The following is a 22,776-nucleotide window of genomic DNA, read 5'->3' as shown; positions in this document are numbered from 1 at the left end:
TATGTTACAATATTTAATTAAATACTATGTAAAGTAATGAGATATGAGTGTGAAAGAGAGCTGTCCTATGAAAATTGAGTTGAAAGCTTTGGAAAAAAATAGATGAGAGCCAGTGACTGAAAAATATTATAATCCAAATAAGTATGGAGAAGGGGAGCCAAAAATGATTAGGGAAAACTTTCGTAAAAATTTCTTTAAGATTCTGCACTCCAACTGCCTTTTGCTGCAATTTAAAGAAACAGAAACATGGGTGTGGTTCATGCAGGAAAAATGATACAAAACTCCATATGACAGACCTGTACTCAAGGGGCCTTGGCACTCTGTTATATAATTGCTGGATGAATGTATTCATATCCGTCTTAATCTACAATATATCCGAGGTGAATATCTTTTATTTATTATCCTCTGATTTGTTAAGTTTTGCAAATGACTGACCAAATTCAGTCCCTGATTTCACTGAATGAGAGACCTTCCACGTTATCTCCCATTATCTTCCAAACAGTAATGGTATCTCTCCTCTGACCCCCCAGGCTTCAGTCATCATTTCCCCATTCAGTCTGCAAATATGTTTTGGGAGCCTACTAATTACCAGAATTACCTTCTTAAAACACAGATCAAAGCCTCCCTCCTCCTGCGCACAATAACTCAGTGATTTCTCAATAGTCTGCAGAATGAAGCTAAAAGTACTTAGTGAAATATTGAAGACCTGAAATGATCTGTCACCCACCTTTTTAGCTTCCACTTCCGAGCACAGTGCTCTGTATCTTCTAAGTGTCAGTCATCCACATTCTGGCTGTTGCCCAAATACATGACACCATTCAGCATTCATTCAGAAAGAGCCTGAACTATATATTTGTATCTGTCATAATTTTACTTGTTATTGAAAATAGTAGTTTATGGTGGGAAATACATTGTTCATAACAATTATGTAATATAGAAAATGCTAAAGGTATGTGAATAAATTTTACTGAATGAATTTTAGGTTGTAAAGTCAAGAGTATTGTATAGTACGTAGCCTGGGGATGGAGGTGTTAACTTGTCTTTAATAATCAAAAGTTTAAATTTGTCTATACTCATAATAATTTAGGAAAGATTTAAAATCTGCATAAATATGATAACTTGACTGCCCTTACCAGTTGTCCAATCAGGAAAAGCACCTGGTTCCTAGGTGACAAATATCAGTGGACTGTTGTGTCATATTGTCCTTGTCTGTTCCTCTCATTCACATTTCCCCCCTGGGAGTTTTATACCTGTCAACAGCCTTAGCTGCCACTATTGCATGGAAGTCCTGAAATGTTCATCTCAGCCAGAGCACTTTGTCAATTCCACTCCTCTTTCTAACTTCTTTTGTGTAATTTCACTTGGGAAAACACCATCTCATCATACCAGAGTTTAAAAAGGAACTTTCCCAGCAAACTCACTTCCCTCTGCCTTCTGTCAGTGAGACCACTGCCTCCAAGGTTTTGGAATTATCCACAGCTCTTGGGGTCTGTTTTGTTCTTTGCTCTTCCTTAGGCCACAACCAGTTGCCAATTATTTCTTCCCATAAGGACTGAATTTTTAAGGGCTTTGAAAACTGTCAGTACTTTCCCCTTTTCAGTCAAACTTCTTGAAACATTTGTCCATACTCACTGTAGTCACACTGTTATCTTCTGTTCACTTCTCAACCCAGTGTAATATGGCTTCTGTCCCCAGACTTTTATGGAAGCCATTCTTATCAAGGTAATGAATTACTGCCTTGGTGCTAAATTTAATGGACACTGTCTCAGTTGTCAACCTAACTTCTTCTAGACTTTGATATTTAGACCACTCTTTCTACTTGAAATTAATTCTCCCCTCTGCTTCTGTGACATGTCTCTATCTCTCAGTCTGCTTTGTTGTACTATTCTTTCTCAGGTTCCTTTCTTCTGCCCTTTTAAACAAATGTGTCTGTTCTGGAAAGTCCTGTCTTCTTGTCTCTTCCCTCTAAACACTCCTCTAAGCAATCTCATTGGTTTCCCTGGCTTTAATTACTACCTCTGCCCATGATCACCAAATCTGTGTCTCCAGCTCCGTTATTAACCTGAGCTCTCAAGATGTACATATTTAACTGCCTCCAGGTGTGCCCTCTTCAATATTGCACAGGCGCATTGACTTTAACCTGCCTGAAGCTGATTTTACAAAAGTGCAAAAATACTCCTCCTACTTGCTGATCTTAGTGAGTGGCACCATTCAGTATCTATTTGCTCAAGCTGTCAGTCTTAAAATATAGCTATCAATCTTAACATCTCCTTTTTTATTCCTTATTCTCTGATCAATATCAAAACTCTGTCAACTCTACCCTTGAAATATTTCTTATATCAGTCCACTTTCTCCATCCCTTCTGCACTATATTGTTCAACACATGATGATATCTCCCATAGATATCTGCGACTTACTTCTAAAGAGGACCCCTGCCTCCAGGCTGCAACACACTCCTCTTTCCAAACGCACGAATTTAATAACATTACTTCCCAACTTTCTTGTCAATGTCTCCATGCTACCCTCAGCATTAATTTTAATCTCTTTCACATGGCTTGAAGGCTCTTTATGATCAACCCCATTTGTCCCTCAAGTCCCATCTTTGACACTTTCTCACATTCTGTGGTGCTTCTTTGAATTCCCAAACTGTACCAATTCTCTACCTGTGGACCTTGGTCATCCAGGAATCTGCTCGACTCTGATCAGATTCTTCTCTCTGCTATGCTTCTGTACCCTCCCCCTGCAATTTATACATTCCACATACCTTTGAAAATTTACTATATATCAGGCATTGCTCTAGGTGCTAAGACTACAGTAGAGAGCGAAGTGGATACATTGTACTGAACTCATGAGGCTCGGTGTCTACCAGATAGACAGACAAGGAAATTTAGGCCATCGCAGACCTTTGTGGTAACAGGTGGACACTGGGCATCCAAAGACCCAGACGAGGACATCTCACTCAGTCTGGGAACAGAAGGCTTCCTAGAGGCAGTGTTGTTTAGAGTGTTTGACCTGAGACAGAGAAGTCTAAAGGTAAGAAGCAAGGGAGTTTAAGATCTCAAAGTGTAAAGCTTTTATCTTTTCTTCTTCTTCTTTTGCCTTCACATTCTTCCTAACTCTCATTCTCCACATCTAACTACTTCCATTCTTTAAATAAACCCTTTGGTTGGTTCTTACGGTACCCCTGGAAGTTAACTATTATTTTCCATCACTGGTGGCATCCATTTTCACAGAAGCACTTCCAGGCCTTCAGCAAACCCACCAGCTTCCTTTCTTCAAGTCTCTCCTCAAGCTGAAAATGAGGAAACCTCATTCCATATAGCAGCCATGTCATCATCCATCTTTGGACATAGCTTCAGCTAACTTGTAGCTAACTAGGGTCAGGTCTAGATATTCCTTTTTTATCCTTCTGCTTTACACATTTTCCACTGTCCATTTTCCTGTTCATATTTTTCAAGAGTCCACAATGTCAAATTGTCTATGAGAAAGACAATGCATGATCTTCCCTCATTTTCCAATATAGCACAGATAAAGTTTAAGAAGCTTTTTCTCATAGACTTGAGATTCCTGTCAGATCTTAAGCTCGCCAGAATAGGGTGGTGATAAGGTTTCTCTTGAGCTTTGTTCTAGGCCATAGCAAGACCTTATATATACAGCAAAAATGAACAATCAGCTAACACAATTCCACAGATCTCTCAACTTCTTACTTTTAAAGGGGTATATCATGTTAAAAATTTTTAGTTCCCTTAGGGCTTATTGTTTTACATAGTTTTCCCATTCAAGAAGTGCCCCTCACTTTAAAAGATTTTAATAAGATGAGAAATATCTTAGCATAAATTTACAGGCATCGCCACCTGCCATCCTCCCCTGGGGTAAAGAGGAGTGTGGCTTTACCCATGATTGCTCAGTGGCTACAGGTGACTCTGCTTTGCATCAGCAATGTCATTATTTTCTTCAGTCACTACAGCCTGAAGATTTGGCAACAGTGTTGTTATTTGGTGCTTATATATAAAAGGACGCTAATTACTTCATTTCATTCTTTGTTGGAACATTTTCCTACCCACTTGCAAATAATCTTCCCTTTCCTTTAACAGCTCCTCTCTGAAAAGCCCAACAATAGAATATTCATCAGAAGAACAGCAGTTGGAGCCCAGAGGGAGACAATGGAAGTTTGGGACCAGGGGCCCAAGTTAGAGGTCAGTGTTCACCAGCTCCTAGTAATTCGCCTCCCTGTCTCCCCAAAGGCCTTCTTAACAGAGGCCAATAGAAACGTGCATTGAATCCTTATATGTTTAAGATAGATAGATAGATAGATAGATAGATAGATAGATAATAGATAATGTAATTGTTTTACACATAAAAGTAGTCATATTTCTATTAGCAATGGCTCATTCAGGGCTTTCAAAAGTCATTGCTGGCCATTCTTTTGGGGACTTTATAAGCAATCATTTTCTTTGTCTGAAGCAAAAGAAGAGTCAGAACACAAGGCTGCCTTTTCAGTTTTTGTTGTGGAAAAAAAAAAAAGACACCACCTGAGTGCTTTAATCACAGGGGCACCTTTGTGATGACACTGGGAACAGTACACTCTGTGCCTCTATGAACTATAAAATCTATAGCACTTTAATCAGTTGTGATGCCCTTTCACAAAGAAATTAACCAGTCAATAAAGACAAATCGTGGAAAGGGCAGTTTATAAACCAAGATGCAGACACTTTTATATATCATCTGATATATTATCATCTTGATAATACAAAATGGCTGGAGATTTCAACAGGCTCATCCATTCTGAAAGAGATTCTATGCTTATTGTTCTTTAATGTTTCCAGTATATATTTGGATATTTAAGAGCAGAGCTACAATCTTTGGGATCTGATCAAAGGGGAAAGTCGGGGTGAATAGTTCCAAAATCCAGCTAGTGCCTTGGCCAGCAAGCCCTACACATAGGCTTCCTCTAATTCATATGTATGGGCTAGTGGAAGTTCTGTTTAAGAGGCTGGAATACAGTAAATTGACGAATAATCTAAATATCCAATAATAAGGTACTGGTTGAAAAATATACATAGAATTATTAAATGAAATCATTAAAGCAGTGGTGTGTGTGTGTGTGTGTATATATATATATATATATATGAAAAAGCAGGCTATAAAATAGTATATGTCACCCCATTTTTGTGAAAGAAATAAATGTAAATATACAGAAATGCGAACATATATTATCTATCTAATTATCTAAATATTCAGGGAAAAAATTGGAAGATTATGCACCAAAATGTTGACTGCAGTTATCTTCAGCTCATAAATTTTTGTGTTTTTTTTTGGAGTGACTTAGCTTTTACTCCTTTTTCTGATGAAAGTATACTGACTTCATGGTGTGTGTGTGTATGTGTGTGTGTGTGTGTGGGCATGCAAGAGAGACCGACAGACAGAGACCGAGAGACAGAGATCAAGAAAGAGGTGGTTATTTTTTTGTGTAATAAGAAACAAATTAAAACCTTAACTTGTGGATTGAGGCTTAAACAGTAACAACTCGTAATAGTTACTTTAAAAGTGACAAATATTGGAGCACCTGGGTGGCTCAGTTGGTTGGGCGTCCAACTTTTGCTCAGGTCATGATCTCACTGTTGTGGGTTTGAGCCCCACGTTGGGCTCTGTTCATGGGTTCAAGCCCCGCTGTCAGCACAGAGCCCAGAACTTTCTTCAGATTTTGTGTCTCCCTTTCTCTCTGCCCTTCATTCATGCTCTGTCTCTCAAAAATAAACATTTTTTAAAAAGTGACAAATATTTGTGAAATAGAAACCTGAAATAGTGTTTACAACCATCAGGGCAGTTAAAAGGAAGGTCTAAATAGTCCGAGGACAAAAGTATTATTAGCTGTTTGATTTGCCCAGTTTTTCAACTGCAGTGACAATGGCTTTATGACAACATTTTCACAAACCAGAAATAGATGTTACAGTGAATCATCACTTAGAAATGTAATTATAAAGTAATCCCACCTCTGATATTGATTGTATTTAATAATCCCATTCAGAAGAGTAATACCATAGTCCCTTTAGTATAAATGATTTATTACTACAACGTTCAAAGAGATATAGCACATAAAGGAATTATGCCTTTGGGATTCTGCATTAGTTTTATTAGGAAAATGAGGAAAAGGGAATGTGTTAAGATGTGACTTCCATTCCCTGACTTTTCCCTTTGGAAGAATTATATTCTGTGAGTCCTTGAGACAAGAGTCTGAAGCTAATATTTACCAACATATATTAGAATATCTCTCAGGCATTATACTGGTACATTTAACATTTACACTAGTTCTTTAAGGCATGTATTTACCATTTAAGAGACTGAGGCTCAGAGAAATTAGGAAATGTCCTAATTTCACACAGCCAGTAAGGTAATGGCACCAAAATTCCTACTCAAGTCTTCCTGACCGCTAATACTTTGTTCTTTCCTATTAGGCCAGAGTTATAATGTTCCATGGTGGTGGACTGTATTATCTTCCAAAATTACTCAACCTCTCAATTTCTATAAGATGATACATCCTGCCCCATTGCCTTTAGGCACGGCTGTGTGACCTGGTTTGGCCACCAGAGTGTGACCAGATGTGAGCCATCAGGCTTTTTTGTCAGCTTACTTGCTCTTTTCCCTCTGTCCTGTGAATGTCCCAAATAGGGGAAGCTCCTTCAATATGGGTCAAACTGTGAAGACATGTGGAGGAAAGCTGGGCAGAATCTCAACAGCTGCCAACACAAAGCTGCCAAACCGTGAGCAAGTGTGTGTTGCTTTTCTATTGCTGCATTATAAACTACCACAAACTTAGCAGCTTCAAGCCACAAATATATTTATCTCACAGTTTCTGTAGGTCAGATAAATATGGAAGTGGCCCTGTTGGGTACCCTGCTCAGGGTCTCACTGGGCTGATATCATCAGAGTGTCAGCTGCCGTTCTCATTTGGCATTTGGAGTTCTCTTCCAAGCTTAATGGTCATTGGCAGAATTTATTTTCTTGTGGCTGTAGACTGAAGACCTATTTACTTGTTGGCTGTTGGCTAGGGGTTGCTCTCAGTTCCTAGCAGCTGTTCTCAGGTCTTTTGAGTGTGGCTCTTCCATATTCAAGCCAGAGGTGGCACATTGAATCTCCCTTCCCTGGCAGATCTCTGAGCAGCAACTGGAGAGAACTCTCTACTTTTAAAGGGTACATGTGATTAGGTTAAGTTTACCCAGATAATCTTATCTTAAAGTCAACCGATTAATCAACTTAATTACATTTGCAAAATCACTTTGCTGTGTAACATGACATAATCGCAGGAGTAATACCAAGGGATAGAGACCTTGGGGGCCTTCTTAGAATTCTGCCTACTATAAAGAGATAATTGTATTGTAAGCCACAGAGATTTGGGGAGATTGATTTTTTTTACTGCAGCAAACTGACTAATGCAACTAGTTACCTCAACTTGCGTGTCTGTGCATATAGAAAAGGGCAAAAATCACAAGGGGCAAGAAGCTGAACAAATTTGCACAAAAGGAACACACCTGTACAACCACCAACTAGATTAAACAAAAACAAATAGACAAAAATAAGAAAATTATTAACAACACAGAAGCCCCTTTTCCAGTCATTTCCCAGACCCTAAATAACCACAATCCTATCTTCTAACATCATAGATTATTTCAGCCTGCTTTTTGAGATCTTATGAATGGAATCTGACTTCTTCCTCTTAATACTAGATCTAGGAGTTTCATTCGTTCTTTTGTGTTCAATTTCAGTTCTTTTCCTGTATAATATCCTATTACATAGATATTCCACAATTTGTTTTTCCATGCTGCTGTTGTTAATACACAGTTGGTTAGTCTCCAGTTTTTAGCTATTACAAATAATGCTCCTCAAACTGATTTTGCAAAACTTCTATTCCTACCTCTCTCATTCTCTGTTCCTTTCCCCTCCCTCCTCTCCCCTTCTCTCCCTTCCTCTCTTTCCTTGCTTCTTTCCTCTCTTCTCTCTCTCTCTCTCTCTCTCTCTCTCAATCTCTCTCTTTCAGATGCCTTCATATCTTAGATATAACCTTCCCTCTCTCTAAAAAGGAGGGGATCTAGTTTGGTTATTATCATCTTTCAAAATTAATCTTTAAGAAACCCTCTCTGAGAAATGATTAGAAAACCACCATGAATGGATTTAGACCAGGTGAGTAGGGGACTAAAATAGGGACAAAAAACAAGATATTATTTCCTACCCTTGGTTTATCTCAGGGCAGAAATTATTTAGGTGAGACCAAGATAATTTCAGCTGTCACGCTGAGCAGATCCATGCAGTATAGTGGGAAACAGCATAGGCCCGAGGCACCATTTAAGGATCTGAATCTGGTTCCTTTTTCTAGCTGAAAACTTTGGCAATTCACTACCTCTGAGTTTCATTTCATTCACCTGTCATGGGGGCAATGAGACTCTTCCATTGAGATGTTTCAGTTCCTTCCCATACTTCTCCCACTTATGCAAAAAACAACAGCACATTTTGCCCCAACCCAACTCTACCATCTGTTCTCTGCTTTTGCCCTGCTTTTGCCCCCAACAAAACTGACTTCTATTGACTGCATCTATCATCTGGCTCTCTTATTATTTTGCTTCCATTTGGGTTCAGCCAATGGGAGTCACTGGCAAGAGATTAGAGGGAAGGAGGAGGAAGAAATTGGATTATTCCCTTATGCACACACTGCTCCCTTCTTGTCTTACTGCTGTTCTAGGGGGGCTGCTTTCCTCTCAGACCACAGCTTTAACTACCACCTGGCTCCAGTGACACCTCTGTCCCTCTTGTATTTTAAACCCAAAGCATGATTTCCCATTCATTGGTGGCCCACCATCTTTGGTTTCTTAACCCAGTCCATGTCTTTGTAAGTAGTTCCTTTATTATACTCTTTTTAGGCTTGAATCCTTTGAGGGGATCAACCATTTTTGAGATGTCCCTGATAATAGAGAAGGGAGCCCAATCAGATTGTTGAATGTATGGGAGAAGAAGAAACAGTGTTAAAAGTTGGAGGCCAAAGAAAATAAGAGATTTAACGAACTGGGGAGATGAGATGGAGCAATGGAGTCATAGTGTCATATGAGCAGTGTCCATGGTCCCTGCTAAGTACTTTACATGTGTGGCACTTAAATTTCACAGTGTCCCCATGAGTTAATATGATGACTACCTAATTTTAGAGGTAAGGAAACTATGACTTAGAGTGGTTAAGTAATTTCTTGAGATCACTCTTTAGTAAGTGGCAGAACTAAGATTTGAATCCAGGACTTTTCCTCCCAAACCTGTGGTATTAACCAGAAGGGCAGAAATTTATTCTCTATTGCAGAAACAAGGGCTGTAGTTGACTGCTAGCTTTACACACTTTCAAGACTTAGTATGTGGCATGGTTGGCTATCTTGAAAAGAGAGATATGGGACAGATACTTTGGAGATAATAAGCAAAGTTATCTGAGTGTTGATGAGTTCAGAATTAAACGTTGTAATGGGAGCAGTGGCATTTCTTTTCTGTGCCACTTCCTCCTCTCACAGCTTTGCCAACTCCCCACTGACCCCCAGATAAAATCCAGTGTCAGTTGCCTGTTGCATAGGGTTCTCCACAATCATGATGCTTCTCCCTTTCTGGAATTATCTTCCACCAGTCATGCACTTAACCTGCTCCAACCAAACTGACTTATTCTTCTTGGTTCACTTGTTTCTTCATGAACTTGCCTTCGCTCCTTTTTCTCCTTTGAAATCCTCTTGAGGCTTTGGGCTCACTTAAAAGCTACTTCCTCCAGACAAATTATGTTATCACACACAACCAACCACAGGTCACCACCCCTCCCTCTTCTGAACATTAGCAGTTTTGTTTACACTCCTTTCTCTGCATAAACCATATGCTACTTGGAATTTTAGTTGTCCATGTTCATCCCCTTTTCTCTCCTATTTGACATTAGGAGCTAAAAGGATGGGGAATGCTAAGATGAGTAAAACAGAAGCCCTGCCCCTAAAGAGGTAAGAACACAAAGAACTCTAAATACCAGTTCCTTTGTGTATTTTGGCATTTTATTTTAGGCAAATGATGTACTTTGGGCATCATTTAAAAGAGCAAATGTTCACATGTAATTGAGGAGAAGGCTTCTTGGAGAAAATGACATTCAGGATGTACCTGAAGTCTGTTTTGGCTGTCAGCTGTCAGAGTTTGGGGAAGGCATTTTATAAAGAGAAAGTAGCATGAGGTGGCTTTAAGAATATTGTTTCCAGGGGCACCGGGGTGGCTCAATTGGTTGGGCATCCAACTCTTGATCTCTGCTCAGGTCATGATCTCATGGTTCGTGGGATCGAGCCCCATGATGGGCTCTGTGCTGACAGTGCTGAGCTTGCTTGCGATTCTCTCTCTGCCTCTCCCTGGCTTGTGCATGCATGCTCTCTCTCTCAAAATAAATAAATAAAAACTTAAAAAGAAAGAATAGTGTTTCTATTGTGCATCCCAGTATCTCTGGTGATTAATGAAAGTAATAATAGCAGCTATTGTTTACTAAGTGCTTGAGACATGCCAGACATTGTGTCAAATGCTGTTTGTATGTTATCTTATTTAAGACCTTCCCATTATACAGATGAGAAAACCCAGGCTTCAACAGATTTGATAACTTCTCCAAAGTATCCCAGTTAGTCAGTGGCAGAGCTGACGTTATATATATATATATGTGTGTGTGTGTATATGTGTGTATATGTACATATATATATATGTGTGTGTGTGTATATATATGTGTGTGTGTGTGTATATATATATATACACACATATATATATACATATATATATATATATATACACACATATATATATATATATATATATATATATATACACACACACACACACACTAGAAAGCCTAGATGAGGAAATATGGGGCCACATTGCCTTTTTACTTACAACTTGATATAATGCATAATTCTTTATGCATTTTCCACTAACACTCCAGAGAAAATTCAAACCCTCAAAGAGCCATATGGAGCCAACAGAATTCTCACATAATATTTATAAACTGATAAATTTTAAGGAATCTAGTTATTTACAATGCATCTCTGAGAGCTCTTTTTAAAACTGGCATTTCAAAATAAAATTCCATTTATCTTCTATTGAGGCATGAAAATTGTGGCTCTTTAATCTGAGGTATAAAACAAATTATAAAATCTCTTTGAGTGATGATATAGTTCTTCTCTTGAAATATTTTCTAAGAATAAAATATTGTCCCATAGTAATTATGTTAGTCACCATTCAAACTGAGGTCTCTATTTAAATTCAAAACTATATTTAGTGAGTTAAAAAAATGGCCTTGATATTTTTATCAGGATAAAAAATGTGACAGTGTCTCTCAATCTACAATGAAATTAAATTCCGAGATATGAAACTGCCATACATTATAACATATAGGCAAAATTTGCCAAAAACAATGAGCTTCCATTTTCCAGATGCTCAGATGCTCAAGTAATGACATCAACACTGTGGAGTTTCCTGGGTACAAGTTATAGACTAGTACAAAGTGAAAAGGAAATGTCAGTATATTTTTATTTTTTCTTAAATGATACAATATTTTTTTCCTAGCTGTTGTAAAATCTTTCTGTGCCCTTTGTGGGAACAGTAATGAATTTTCATATTAACAAAATATGACTTGTGCATCAAGATGTTGACAATTATATGGCTTTCAGTCTTGAACTCCAGGATGAATTAAAGAGGCAGTCACCATATTGCACTATGTTAGCATATGCAAAAGAGCATTGAGATAAGGTCAGCTTGAGGACAGATTGCTACCAAAGTCTTTAAAAAAGTGTGTGTGTGTGTGAGAGAGAGAGAGAGAGAGAGAGAGTGAGAGAGAGAGAGAGAGAGAGAGAAACTTCAAGGATAGTGATTTGCCTATCAGGCAAAAAGATGACAGGTGTTCTTCAGTTATAGTACTACCAACACAGTACTCCTTCTCAGGCCTCTCAGGGATGCCTTGTATTGTTACAGAGAGACAGCTCTCGAGAACTACAGGAAAATGTTAGCTTTAATAGAGGCCACAGTGCTGAAGATTTTGGGTAAAAAACTCACATCTGAAAGACAAAGTTTGGAATTGCCTGGGCTTTGGCTCAATTCAGAACTAACAGTAGCCAGAAACAAGATGGCAATGGAAAATGAAGCCTTCACAATTTTACTGAATTGCTATTTTATGCATGCATCAGCATATGGACTTTAGTGGGCACTGGGATGGCTCAGTTGGCTAAGTGTCTGGCTCTTGATTTCAGCTCAGGTCATGATCTCACAGTTCCTGATATCGAACCCTGTGTCGGGCTCTATGCTGAGCATGGAGCTTGCTTGTCTTTGTTCCTCCCCTGCTCATTCTCTCTCTCTCTCTCTCTCTCTCTCTCTCAAAAATAAATAAACATTAAACAAAACTAAACAAACCATATGACTTTAGACAATTAACAAACATTTTCAGATCACATATTCTTGTAAGAAATGTAGAGGGCTAAAAATTTCTCCCATAATGACCTCAATAGCTTGGTTACATTTGACCATAATTAGACCATAAAGTGGGTAAGTCTGATTTGTTTAAACTACTGTTCATTCCTAGAAAATACCACCAACATCATAAACATCAGTAGCCTGGTAAATACAGCTTATCCTACTGAAAAATACATAGAGTGAACAACCATCCTGGTTTGTCTGGGATTGAGGAATTGCCCTAGGAGAAGGGAATTTTAGTGCCACTGAAACTGGCACTAACCTGGAGTAGTCTCAAGCAAAACTGGGAGTTGGCCACCCTACAATAATATCAAATGTATAGGGCACCTGGGTGGCTCAGTTGGTTAAACATCTGACTCTTGATTTTGGCTCAGGTCATGATCTCACTTCATAGGATCGAGTCCATGTAGGGCTCTGCTTCAGGTGGAGCCTGCTTGGAATTCTCTCTCTCCCTCTCTCTCTGCCCCTTCCCTACTCATGCTGTCTCTGCCTCTCTCAAAATAAATAAATAAGCTTAGAAAAACTTTTAAAAAGATCAAATGTTCCACTTTCTCTTTCATATGCTAAATTCAATGAAATTCGTGCTAAGAATAAACTGTTTGTTTATTTAAACTTTAGTTAACATACAGTACAATATTGGTTTCAGGAATAGAATTTAGTGATTCTTTACTTACATACAACATCCAGTGCTCATCACAAGTGCTTTCCTTAATACCCATCACCCATCTAACCCATTCCCCCTCCCACCTCCTTCCGTCAGCCCACTGTTTGTTCTCTATCATTAAGAGTTTCTTGTGGTTTGTTTCCCTCTCTTCTCTCCCCACCCCCCCACCCTTCCCATGTGTTCATCTGTTTTGTTTCTTAAATTCCACATGAGTGAAATCATATGGTATTTGTCTTTCTCTGATTGACTTACTTCACTTAGCATAATACATTCTAGCTCCATCACATCATGGCAAATGGCAAGATTTTATTCTTTTTGATGGCTGAGTAGTTTTCCATTGTATGTTTGTATGTATAACTCTCTCTAATGTGCATATATATATATATATATATATACACATATAATCTCACATCTTCTTTATCCATTCATCTTTTATTAAGCCACAAACTTCTATTTGAATTTTTAAATTACAGATTTACTGGAAAACTTAAAATTACTGTTTATTTTAGAAATAAAATAATGCAGGGGCGCCTGGGTGGCTCAGTTGGTTAAGCGTCCGATTTCAACTCAGGTCACGATCTCACAGTCTGTGAGTTCAAGCCCCGCATCGGGCTCTGGGCTGATGGCTCAGAGCCTGGAGCCTGCTTCGGATTCTGTGTCTCCCTCTCTCTCTGCCCCTCCCCCATTCATGCTCTGTCTCTCTCTGTCTCAAAAATAAATTAACGTTAAAAAAAAAGGAAATAAAATAATGCAATAAAATATTAGCTTCTTCCATACACTGAAGATGTTTTTTCATATTTCATAAGGAATGATTCAGTCACTTCATTACTTTAAAGAGTGTCAAAATTTTTGCTTTAAAAGTGAAATAAGGAAACCAACAAAAAGAAAACACAAAATAAAATGACTTCTAAAAACTAATACCATGAAGAAGAAGCTATAGTGTGAGAGCAGTAAGAGCTGGTGTATTGGCAATGCTAAGAGTGGTCCTGGTTGGGGGTCTGACCTGGGCTATGTTGAAAAGTAGGATTCAAAGAGGTGGTGAGTCAGCCTAGGATTTGGGTTATAGCAGATAGCTGCATGTGTGGATCACTGAAAGGAAATGATGGGATGAACTAGAGCCATTCTGTGCCATTTCCTTTGACTGGGGCCTCCTTGACAGGACCAGCTGCAGTTGAAGTGGGAAGAATAGGGGGAAAGAACTCTAGACATGTACACTGAGACCTAAAGATCATCTTCTTTTTGTACTTAAGAGCAGGGCTTCAGGCAGTTCTGTTTATTGCATTAGAAGTTCATAATAGCTGAGTGGTTTTTAAGATACATTTTAGAAGGAACATTGCACATGTTTGTGATTTATTCTGATTTAAAATATAAGGTGTTCTATTTTCATTCCTTGCTTTTATGTTGTGCTAAGTGTACATAAGTGGAAAATGATAATCTTGTGTCAAATGAAAGAAGCTGAAAACAAAGCAGAAAGGCAATTGTGGTTCTGATTTTTTTTTAAAGAGCACATTTTATATACACCAAAAAAAGAGGTAAATTAAATTTACTAAATGTTATTAGTTTATTTCCAAGTTAGAAAATAAATTTCTATTGTATTTTTAAATTATTTTCCATTGCTCTAAAATAAATGTGCATTGTTTTTAGAGTAGAAATAATTATTTATCAATAAACATTCTTTTTTGAGGAAAACAAAACACTGATTACTTTTACATGTGCTAGAGAAATTGATGATACGTTTCTTGACTATTGGGTGCAAATAAAGAAGGTTTGATCCATACCCTCAAAAAGTGTAAAATATATCAGGAAAGGCAGACTGAATTTGAAAAAAAGAAAACCATAAATATTAAGTTGTGATATAAAGGTCATTGTTATTCAAGTTTACTCATTAAAGCAGTAATTTAGTATTCTTTTTTGCCATATACTACTTATACATATATTGCAAAAAATTTTTGATTATTAGAATTTACCTGCATCTTTTTTTTTTTTTTTTTTTTGGAGAGAGAGGGTACAAGTGGGGGAATGGAGTTTTGGAAAGGGGGAGAGAGAGAGAGAGAGAGAGAGAGAGAGAGAGAGAGAGAGAGAATATTAAGCAGTCTCTACAGTCAGCATAGAGCCCAGTGCAGGGCTCAATCCCATGACCCTGGGATCATGGCCTGAGCCGAAATCAAGAGTTGGACACTCAACTGACTGAACCACCTAGCCGCCCCAATATGCCTGCATCTTAAAGTACAAAATAAGTTCCAGAAAATGTCTCTCACCAGAAGCTTTATACATAGTTTCCCAAAACAGCATTTAGTCTAAAATAATCCAATTTGCCCCAAACATTTATGAATGCTTACCCCATCTTCAATCACTTCCATTCTTTCCATTTGTTACTCATCTTACTAATAGGCATCTGTGTTGAATCTTTCTATTTTATGGAGTCAGGAGAAAACCAAAGCAAATGGAAAAAGAGAAAAGAACCACATCTGCAGAGCTTTACAAATCATTTTCAGATTCTAATAGGATCTGCTTTAATTACAATTCTCATCATTTGAGTCCATCATTTTCACTTTGGGCTGAGATAGATCACCCATATTGTGATACTTCTCTTTACTCATCTGTATAATGAGACAAAGTGATTACTTCTCTTCTTAAAGGAACCATAGAGTGAAGCTGATGCTATCTTTTACTGGCTGATAAAAAGTACCTTCTCTAAAACAAACTTTGTGGGAAAATTAGACATCAAAGCAACTGTGCTGATTGGCCACTACGATTTTTAAGGATAGGATAGTCCTTTTTTTTATCTCACAAATAAATGCAAACATAAAAAACAAGAAACCATCCCTCAATAGATCAACTGGGAATGTTTTTTTTTTCCTTCCCTAAAAAAAAATCAAGCTTATTATTGTTACTATGGCAACAGATTGTCAGTATGAAGATTAGAGTTTCTCTGTCCTGTTTGATTACTAAACATAAGGAAACAGAACACTTTATTTATTATTATTATTATTATTATTATTATTATTTTAAATTAAAAAAAATCAGTGCCTTTATGCTTTTGTATGGTTGGGAAAACAAGTGCAGTAATAAGAGTTACATTGCAAAAGGAAGTTTGGCAGGGGAACACTAAGAAAGTAAGCTGGACCTCGGGGCACAGAGTGTGCCATCTGTGACCTCCTGGTGGCTGGGCTGTGACCTCTTGTTTGACCTGATTGGATTCTGAGTCCCTTCACTTGGCCTTATTGTCCTCTCTCTGGGGGGAAATGCTAGGTGGGAGATAATGTGTGAGTGAAAGTTCATTCCCTCACCAATCAACAAATGCTTATTGAGTCCATACTATATACCAGGTACTATTCCAGCTCCTGACACAGTGTTTGAACACATGGACAAAATTACTGCCACCATGGACTCACATTCTTCTGGGAGATTCAAGCCAAAACCAAAGAGGTAAAGCTATACATAATGTTGGATAGAAATAGTTGCTATGCAGCACTCTCAACAATAGCCAAATTATGGAAAGAGCCTAAATGTCCATCAACTGATGAATGGATAAAGAAATTGTGGTTTATATACACAATGGAGTACTACGTGGCAATGAGAAAGAACGAAATATGGCCCTTTGTAGCAACGTGGATGGAACTGGAGAGTGTGATGCTAAGTGAAATAAGCCATACAGAGAAAGACAGATACCATATGTTTTCACTCTTATGTGGATCCTGAGAAACTTAACAGAAACCCATGGGGGAGGGGAAGGAAAAAAAAGAGGTTAGAGTGGGAGAGAGCCAAAGCATAAGAGACTGTTAAAAACTGAGAACAAACTGAGGGTTGATGGGGGGTGGGAGGGAGGGGAGGGTGGGTGATGGGTATTGAGGAGGGCACCTTTTGGGATGAGCATTGGGTGTTGTATGGAAACCAATTTGACAATAAATTTCATATATTGAAAAAAAAAGAATGTCTATGAACCAATAAAAGAAAAATTATTGTTATATCCCCTCCAAAAAGAGAAATAGTTGCTATGAAAAAATATAAAGCATATTAAGATAGTAATAGGAAAATTTTTGAAAGAAGAGGAAAATACTGAAAAATTATAAGAAAATCCTAACATTTTAATTTGTCTGTAACTAGGCCTGATAGACATAGATTATATGTGAGCATACTACATCAGTCATATTTTTTAAAACATATATAGACTGAATATGAGCCTCTATTTTCCGAGAACTGGGACTCATTGCTTAGAAAAATGAAACAATAACTCAGTGCAACAGCTTAAAATATTGCAGGCCCTTCATATGTCTAACAGAGGCCCCAAATTTTAAAACTTCAATTCTTTTAGCACCTCTCTTGAGTAAATTCCCTAGCAAATTCCAAATATGCTTAATTGCTTAAAAAAATCCCTTTGGGCTATTTAAATATAGTTTCTTATAGAGAAAAGAAGGCTTAAAATTTGTGCTCTCTGGCTTACAAGTTCTTTTTATGGAGTTTATGACTTTGGAAGGTGGTAATGGAAGAAAATATAAATGGATTTGGAAAGAATTTCAACAGATTTGTGAATGGCAGAGCCATTCCTACCAAGAAAATCTTAAAGGTTTGGAATGTACATTCTGCTAAGGAACCCACAAAACAGAGGTCCCACCAGGGGATGAAGAGAATCAGGAAAGGGCCCATCAGTTAGGAAAGACAACCACTCCCTCCTTCCCCTGTTAAGTTGCAGTGGCAGCAGATGACTGAGCTGTGGGAACACTACACCACCCAGTACAGCAACCTGTATTTTTATCAGATTGTATTTATTCTTTATTGTCTCATAAAGAACCTGGCACTTATTTGGCAACTTTGCTGGACAACATGTAGACATAATATATTTTTATGTTACCATAAAGCAATGATTATAGTAAAGCATACTACTTAACTGCTTTTCTAATTGTCAACATTTGGTGTGGATTACAATTGAACTGTTTGCTTTCTTTGCCTGGATTGAAGATTATATTCTGCAAATGATTCTAAGGTGCTTCAAGATACTGTGTGCAGCAACATAGAAATGTGTGTTTTTACAACAATAGTCAGAGTTGACCAAACAGGGTGTTCACATAGAACTTTTGGGACATCTTGAATTCTAGAACTTGCATAGGCAAATTTCTGAGGGTTACAAACGGCTGTTCCTCCTCTAAAGATTTTGGGTTTGTTTGGTTGGGTTTTGGTGGGGTTTTGTTTTAAGTGGTTTTTAATCTTCAGTCTACCAGGGTCATATCCTGTCGCTCTTGGGTTAATCTTGCTCTTTCAGTTGACCGAATCGTGTCTAGTCCCCTTGAGAATTCCATCAAGGTGAAGAGTTGACAAAGTGAGACCTACAGCAGCTCTGATGAAACATTAGCAAAAAGCTAATGTTGGACTCTGGCCCTGGGTTCAGCTCTCTCTTTTCCATTCTCAATCCTCCACATATTCCCATTAGTACTCTTCACACTGGGGCATTCTCACTCCTTTCCAATTCAGAGAATTGGCAAGGGAGCATCATTAGCATGAGTTCTGGGTGGTGAAACACTGTGTTTCAGCCCATTTCTTCTGACAGTACGACCTGTACGAGGCAGTCAGCAGTGGTCCTTTGGAAGATCCTCGCAGTTAGTTAATTAGTGGCAGAACTTATATGTGCATATGGGATATTATGATATGGTCCTCTATGAAGGGTTACTTCTATTCACATTTTAATTCCTGAAAAATTGAAGTCAAAATGTTAATAAGTTAATAAGACTATAATTTTTTTTTTCAAATTTGTACACTGATTTTTTATTAAATTGCAGAATGTGGTAATTTTTATTAAGTTGCAGAATTACCACATTTTTCCTTTCTTTTCTACACTAATTAATTTATTTTGAAAATGTACAGACTGTGGAGATGGTGTAAATTATAATTCGTACCTTCTCAGTAATGTCCTTTGCTTGCTACAGGTTTACAGCATTGATCTGGCTCTTCCAACTTCTCTTTGTTTTCTTTAATTTTCAGCCAAGCCTAGATATGGGCTCATTTGCCTTTCTTTTTTGTTTGTTCACATTCCACAATCCAGATCAAGTCTCAGCTATTTCTTTTAGCTGCCTTAGATGAGCAAGGTTCTTAGGTGAGCAAGGTTCTACTTTGACTTTTAAAATATTTGTCTGCCTTCAGCACTTTATCAGTTTATGTTATTTTTGTCAGGTCATCTTGACATACTGCATCATTTCTTGTTTTCTTACATCCTTGCCCATGATTCTATTTGATTAGATGTAAGTGGCAGAGTCATTGTGGCCTTACATTTGAACAAAAAAATTTCTCTTGTTCGCGCGTGCATGTGTGTGTGTGTGTATGTGTGTGTGTGTGCAAGTTTGTAGTGAAGGCTAGGGGTAAGGAAGAGAGAAGTTAGAGAGAAAAACTTCTTTATGCCTGTGGTATCAGCAGCTTCTCCAAGAAAGGATTTGAAATACACCATCAACACCCTTGTCCTTCCCTGAGGGACCCTTGAATCAACCTGCGCAATCTCCCATTGAGATTTCCCAGAAAACAGAGAGGTTCCCCAGAAATTGCTGTATAGACCAGCCTGGATTTCCTATGCAAATCCAGGCATTCTTGGGGCTATGTGGCAAATAAAAGCAAAGAGATTTCTGAAAATAGGAATTTGCTTTGGTAAAGCCCCAAAACTCTCTAGGCTGATTTTTTTTTCTGTAAGGCTGGTAAAATGGTTATTTTTTTTAACTCTCCCCAGGAGCATGTTCCATGTGGGGAAGAGAGATATAATGGGAAAAGAGAGGGATTATATAGACGTTCAAATGTTGTTGATTGCGTATGTATGGAAGTAAGCAGGTCAAGGTCTTTCTTTTCATTGAGAGCACACTGAAGGTGAATGATCTGTACACAGTAGGCGCTCAGAAAATATTTAATTTAAAAATATGTGATATTTAATGTTTATTATTTATCAGAAAATCTTTCTTGGGGATAAAAAATAAATAAGCTAAAACATTTTGAGGTAGCTTCCAGAGCTCCATAAGCAACAATCGGGTAGAGAGATGGACCAACCAACCAGTGCTTAGGAAGCCCGGAGAAAGGGCTGGAATGAGGAACACAGGATGATCCTGCTTAGCATGCTCTTCAGGGGCCACTTCCTGACCAGTGAACTGGCATCTCCAATGTTCCACCCTAATTTGGTTCCATGACCCCAGGCTCTGACAGGTCACCATGAAAGGTGATCTCAGCCCCAGGTGTCACGGTCACTGACCTGGCATGACCTCTCCCACATCTGCGTGGGCCCTGGAGCTAAGGAAGCTTTCACACTCCCAGATCCCAATAACTGTGGGTGTCCCAGTCCTGGTCAGGCTTTGCCTGCAGGCTATTGTCCTTGCTGACTTTACCTAACAGGAAGCATGAAATTAGGCAGAAGCTATTTGCCTTCCATCTGCCCTACATTCCACAGCACCCCTCCTTTGTACTCATGGAAGCATTTCCCCTTTTAAGGTTCAGTCTGACCTAGTACCAATGTCAGTCAAACCAGGACAGAGAGAAGCTGAGAAGTTTTCTCCCTCTCCTGCTCCTTCCACCCCAACCTAAGCAGGTGAGGTCTGGAATTAGTCTTATAGATATAGACAAGAAATCTGGGAATGATCTCTCTCCTGTCTGTGCCATAGTGGCCCCTTCTGTACAACTGTGGTTATGCCTTGGACTTTTGTTGAACATGTATGTCAGTGCCCTGAAGTCCCTCCTGATAATTTAGCTCAGCTGGCTAGTTGGGCCTTACCACCCTGTCTCACTTTTACTCAGCCATGTTGCATTGTCTGTAGTCTTCAAACAGACTGATCACTTGGCCTCACAATGCTGCTTTTCATCTGACTTCATGGGTCCGTACTCCCTGGAGGGTGGATTCTCATTGCTTTGGTGCTCCTTTGGGTATCTATCTGTCTAGGCTGGACTAGAACTTAATAAGGCCACACTCCATTTTTGGCTACACATTTGGGCTACTGGCTACTTTCTGGGAGGCGAGAGCCATAGCTGTGTCAATTTTCACAGCCATAGTTCTTGTTTTCTCTCCTCATGTACTGGCATTTGCCACTGAAGTCCCAGCACACATCCATGCATCTGTGTGCAGGATAGGAGTACCCATCCTTCTCTTCTGCTTGTTAGTTCTGTTACCTGACGTCCTGTCCAGTAGTACTTGCCAGGCCTCACTTGCTTAGCTGGTGCCCTGGTCCTGAGCCTCCTAGATAAGCCTCTGCTTTAGCTAGTTATGTCTTGGCAGGACAGAAGGTCCTTTCAGGCCATTATTGTTCTGAGTGATTATTTCACTTGCCAATTAGCATCCTGGTATACTCCATCATCTTCACATAATCGGGTGAATCTGCCCAAGCTGCATCCAGAACATCAGTGCCTAATAAATATTTGTTGCCATTGATTTGATTGGAATTGCCTAATTGTAGAGTACCTCACTGTAAGTTGCACACTCTTCTTTTTTTAGTGTTTATTTTTGAGAGAGAGAGAGTGTGTGTGTGCGCGCGCATACAAGTGGGGAAGGGGCAGAGAGAGAAGGAGATAGAAGATCCGAAGCGGGGGCCAGACTCAAATTCACATCTGTGAGATCATGACCTGAGCCAGAGTCAGATGCTTAACTGAGCCACCCAGATGCCCCTAAGCTGCACACTCTTTAAAAAACTCAATGAAAATTAACAAAGGCAAACAAATTGGATGATAGTTAGTGGCTTTAAAATGGGGTTAGTCATAAAAAATATCAACAAAGTGTTCAAAGTTTTTTGGTGCATTTCTTAACTGCTGACAGAGATGGAGGCACAGACAGGCAGTGTCAAAACTATTCCTAATTGAAAATTATGCAGACATAAAGACAAAGTGTACTTAAATCAACAGGATTTCATTTATTCAAAGTTCTATTCAATCACAGCTAGTCAGTAAGAGCTAGATTAAGGAGAAGCTGTATTAGAGACTCATTTGTGTATCACAGATAAAAATTTCTACCTTCTTAAACTTCCAGCTCCATATCCTCTCTTAATGCTGGGATAAAAGTAAGCCACTGCCAATCTTATCTTCCATTTCTTTTTCTGCCCTCATGGTGTGTCTACACTGACTGCTCAGCCTTTTCCTTTGGCACACAGGGCAGTGAAATGGGAAATGAACATGGATTTGGGGCCTAACAAGCTGTATGTGTCATTTATTAGCAGAGGCATATAAATAGATAAATTACCTATCTAGGAATAGAATGAATGGATAAATTGTGTAAAGGCACCTGTACAATGAGGACTACTATCTATCTCTAGGTGCTTGTAATGACCAAACAATAAAATTTCTGTAAAGTACCTCTGTGTTGTGGCTCAACATGTAGCCATTCTTTATTCCTTTTTTCTCCCCTTTCCGTATTTTCTCCCAAAGGAAGGGGAAATTAATCTCCAAGTCCATCTTGCCTCCTGTGCTGACCTGTTGCCTCAATTCTCCCACCACTCGTTTCCTCACACATCTGCTCTCTCCTTAGCACATGTGCTGTCTCCCTCTCTCCAGGTACCTTCCACTCTGCCTTTGATAAACACATCATGTATACATCCTATTCTGGAGAATAATTTTTACCTATTGTTTTCTTAATTTCTAATGATCTCCTTCTTTTCAAAGTCAATATACTA

General features: G+C 38.6%; 1 protein-coding gene and 1 long non-coding RNA gene across 15 annotated transcripts in view; both read left to right on the top strand.

Annotated features, from left to right (window-relative positions):
- Positions 1-22,776, top strand: part of LMNTD1 (lamin tail domain containing 1) — a 452,554-nt gene that overhangs the window by 278,479 nt on the left and 151,299 nt on the right. For 12 of the 14 annotated variants that reach the window (XM_042991984.1, XM_042991983.1, XM_042991973.1 and 9 more), the window contains 2 exons: positions 4,095-4,196; positions 6,670-6,769. In XM_042991984.1, the coding sequence (XP_042847918.1) occupies positions 6,686-6,769 (84 nt within the window). In that variant the 5' untranslated portion in view covers positions 4,095-4,196; positions 6,670-6,685. The remainder of the gene's footprint in view (positions 1-4,094; positions 4,197-6,669; positions 6,770-22,776) is intronic. The other 2 variants (XM_042991982.1, XM_042991980.1) reach the window with 1 other exon arrangement.
- The window catches only part of LOC122240317, a 44,553-nt gene continuing 31,723 nt past the window's right edge, over positions 9,947-22,776 (top strand). Inside the window, exons 1-2 of the long non-coding RNA XR_006219823.1 lie at positions 9,947-10,004; positions 16,489-16,588. This is a non-coding gene — a long non-coding RNA (uncharacterized LOC122240317). The remainder of the gene's footprint in view (positions 10,005-16,488; positions 16,589-22,776) is intronic.

This window comes from Panthera tigris, chromosome B4, assembly GCF_018350195.1.
Source record: "Panthera tigris isolate Pti1 chromosome B4, P.tigris_Pti1_mat1.1, whole genome shotgun sequence".
Classification (NCBI taxonomy): Eukaryota; Metazoa; Chordata; class Mammalia; order Carnivora; family Felidae; genus Panthera; species Panthera tigris.
This window is presented reverse-complemented; position numbering and strand designations above follow the sequence as displayed.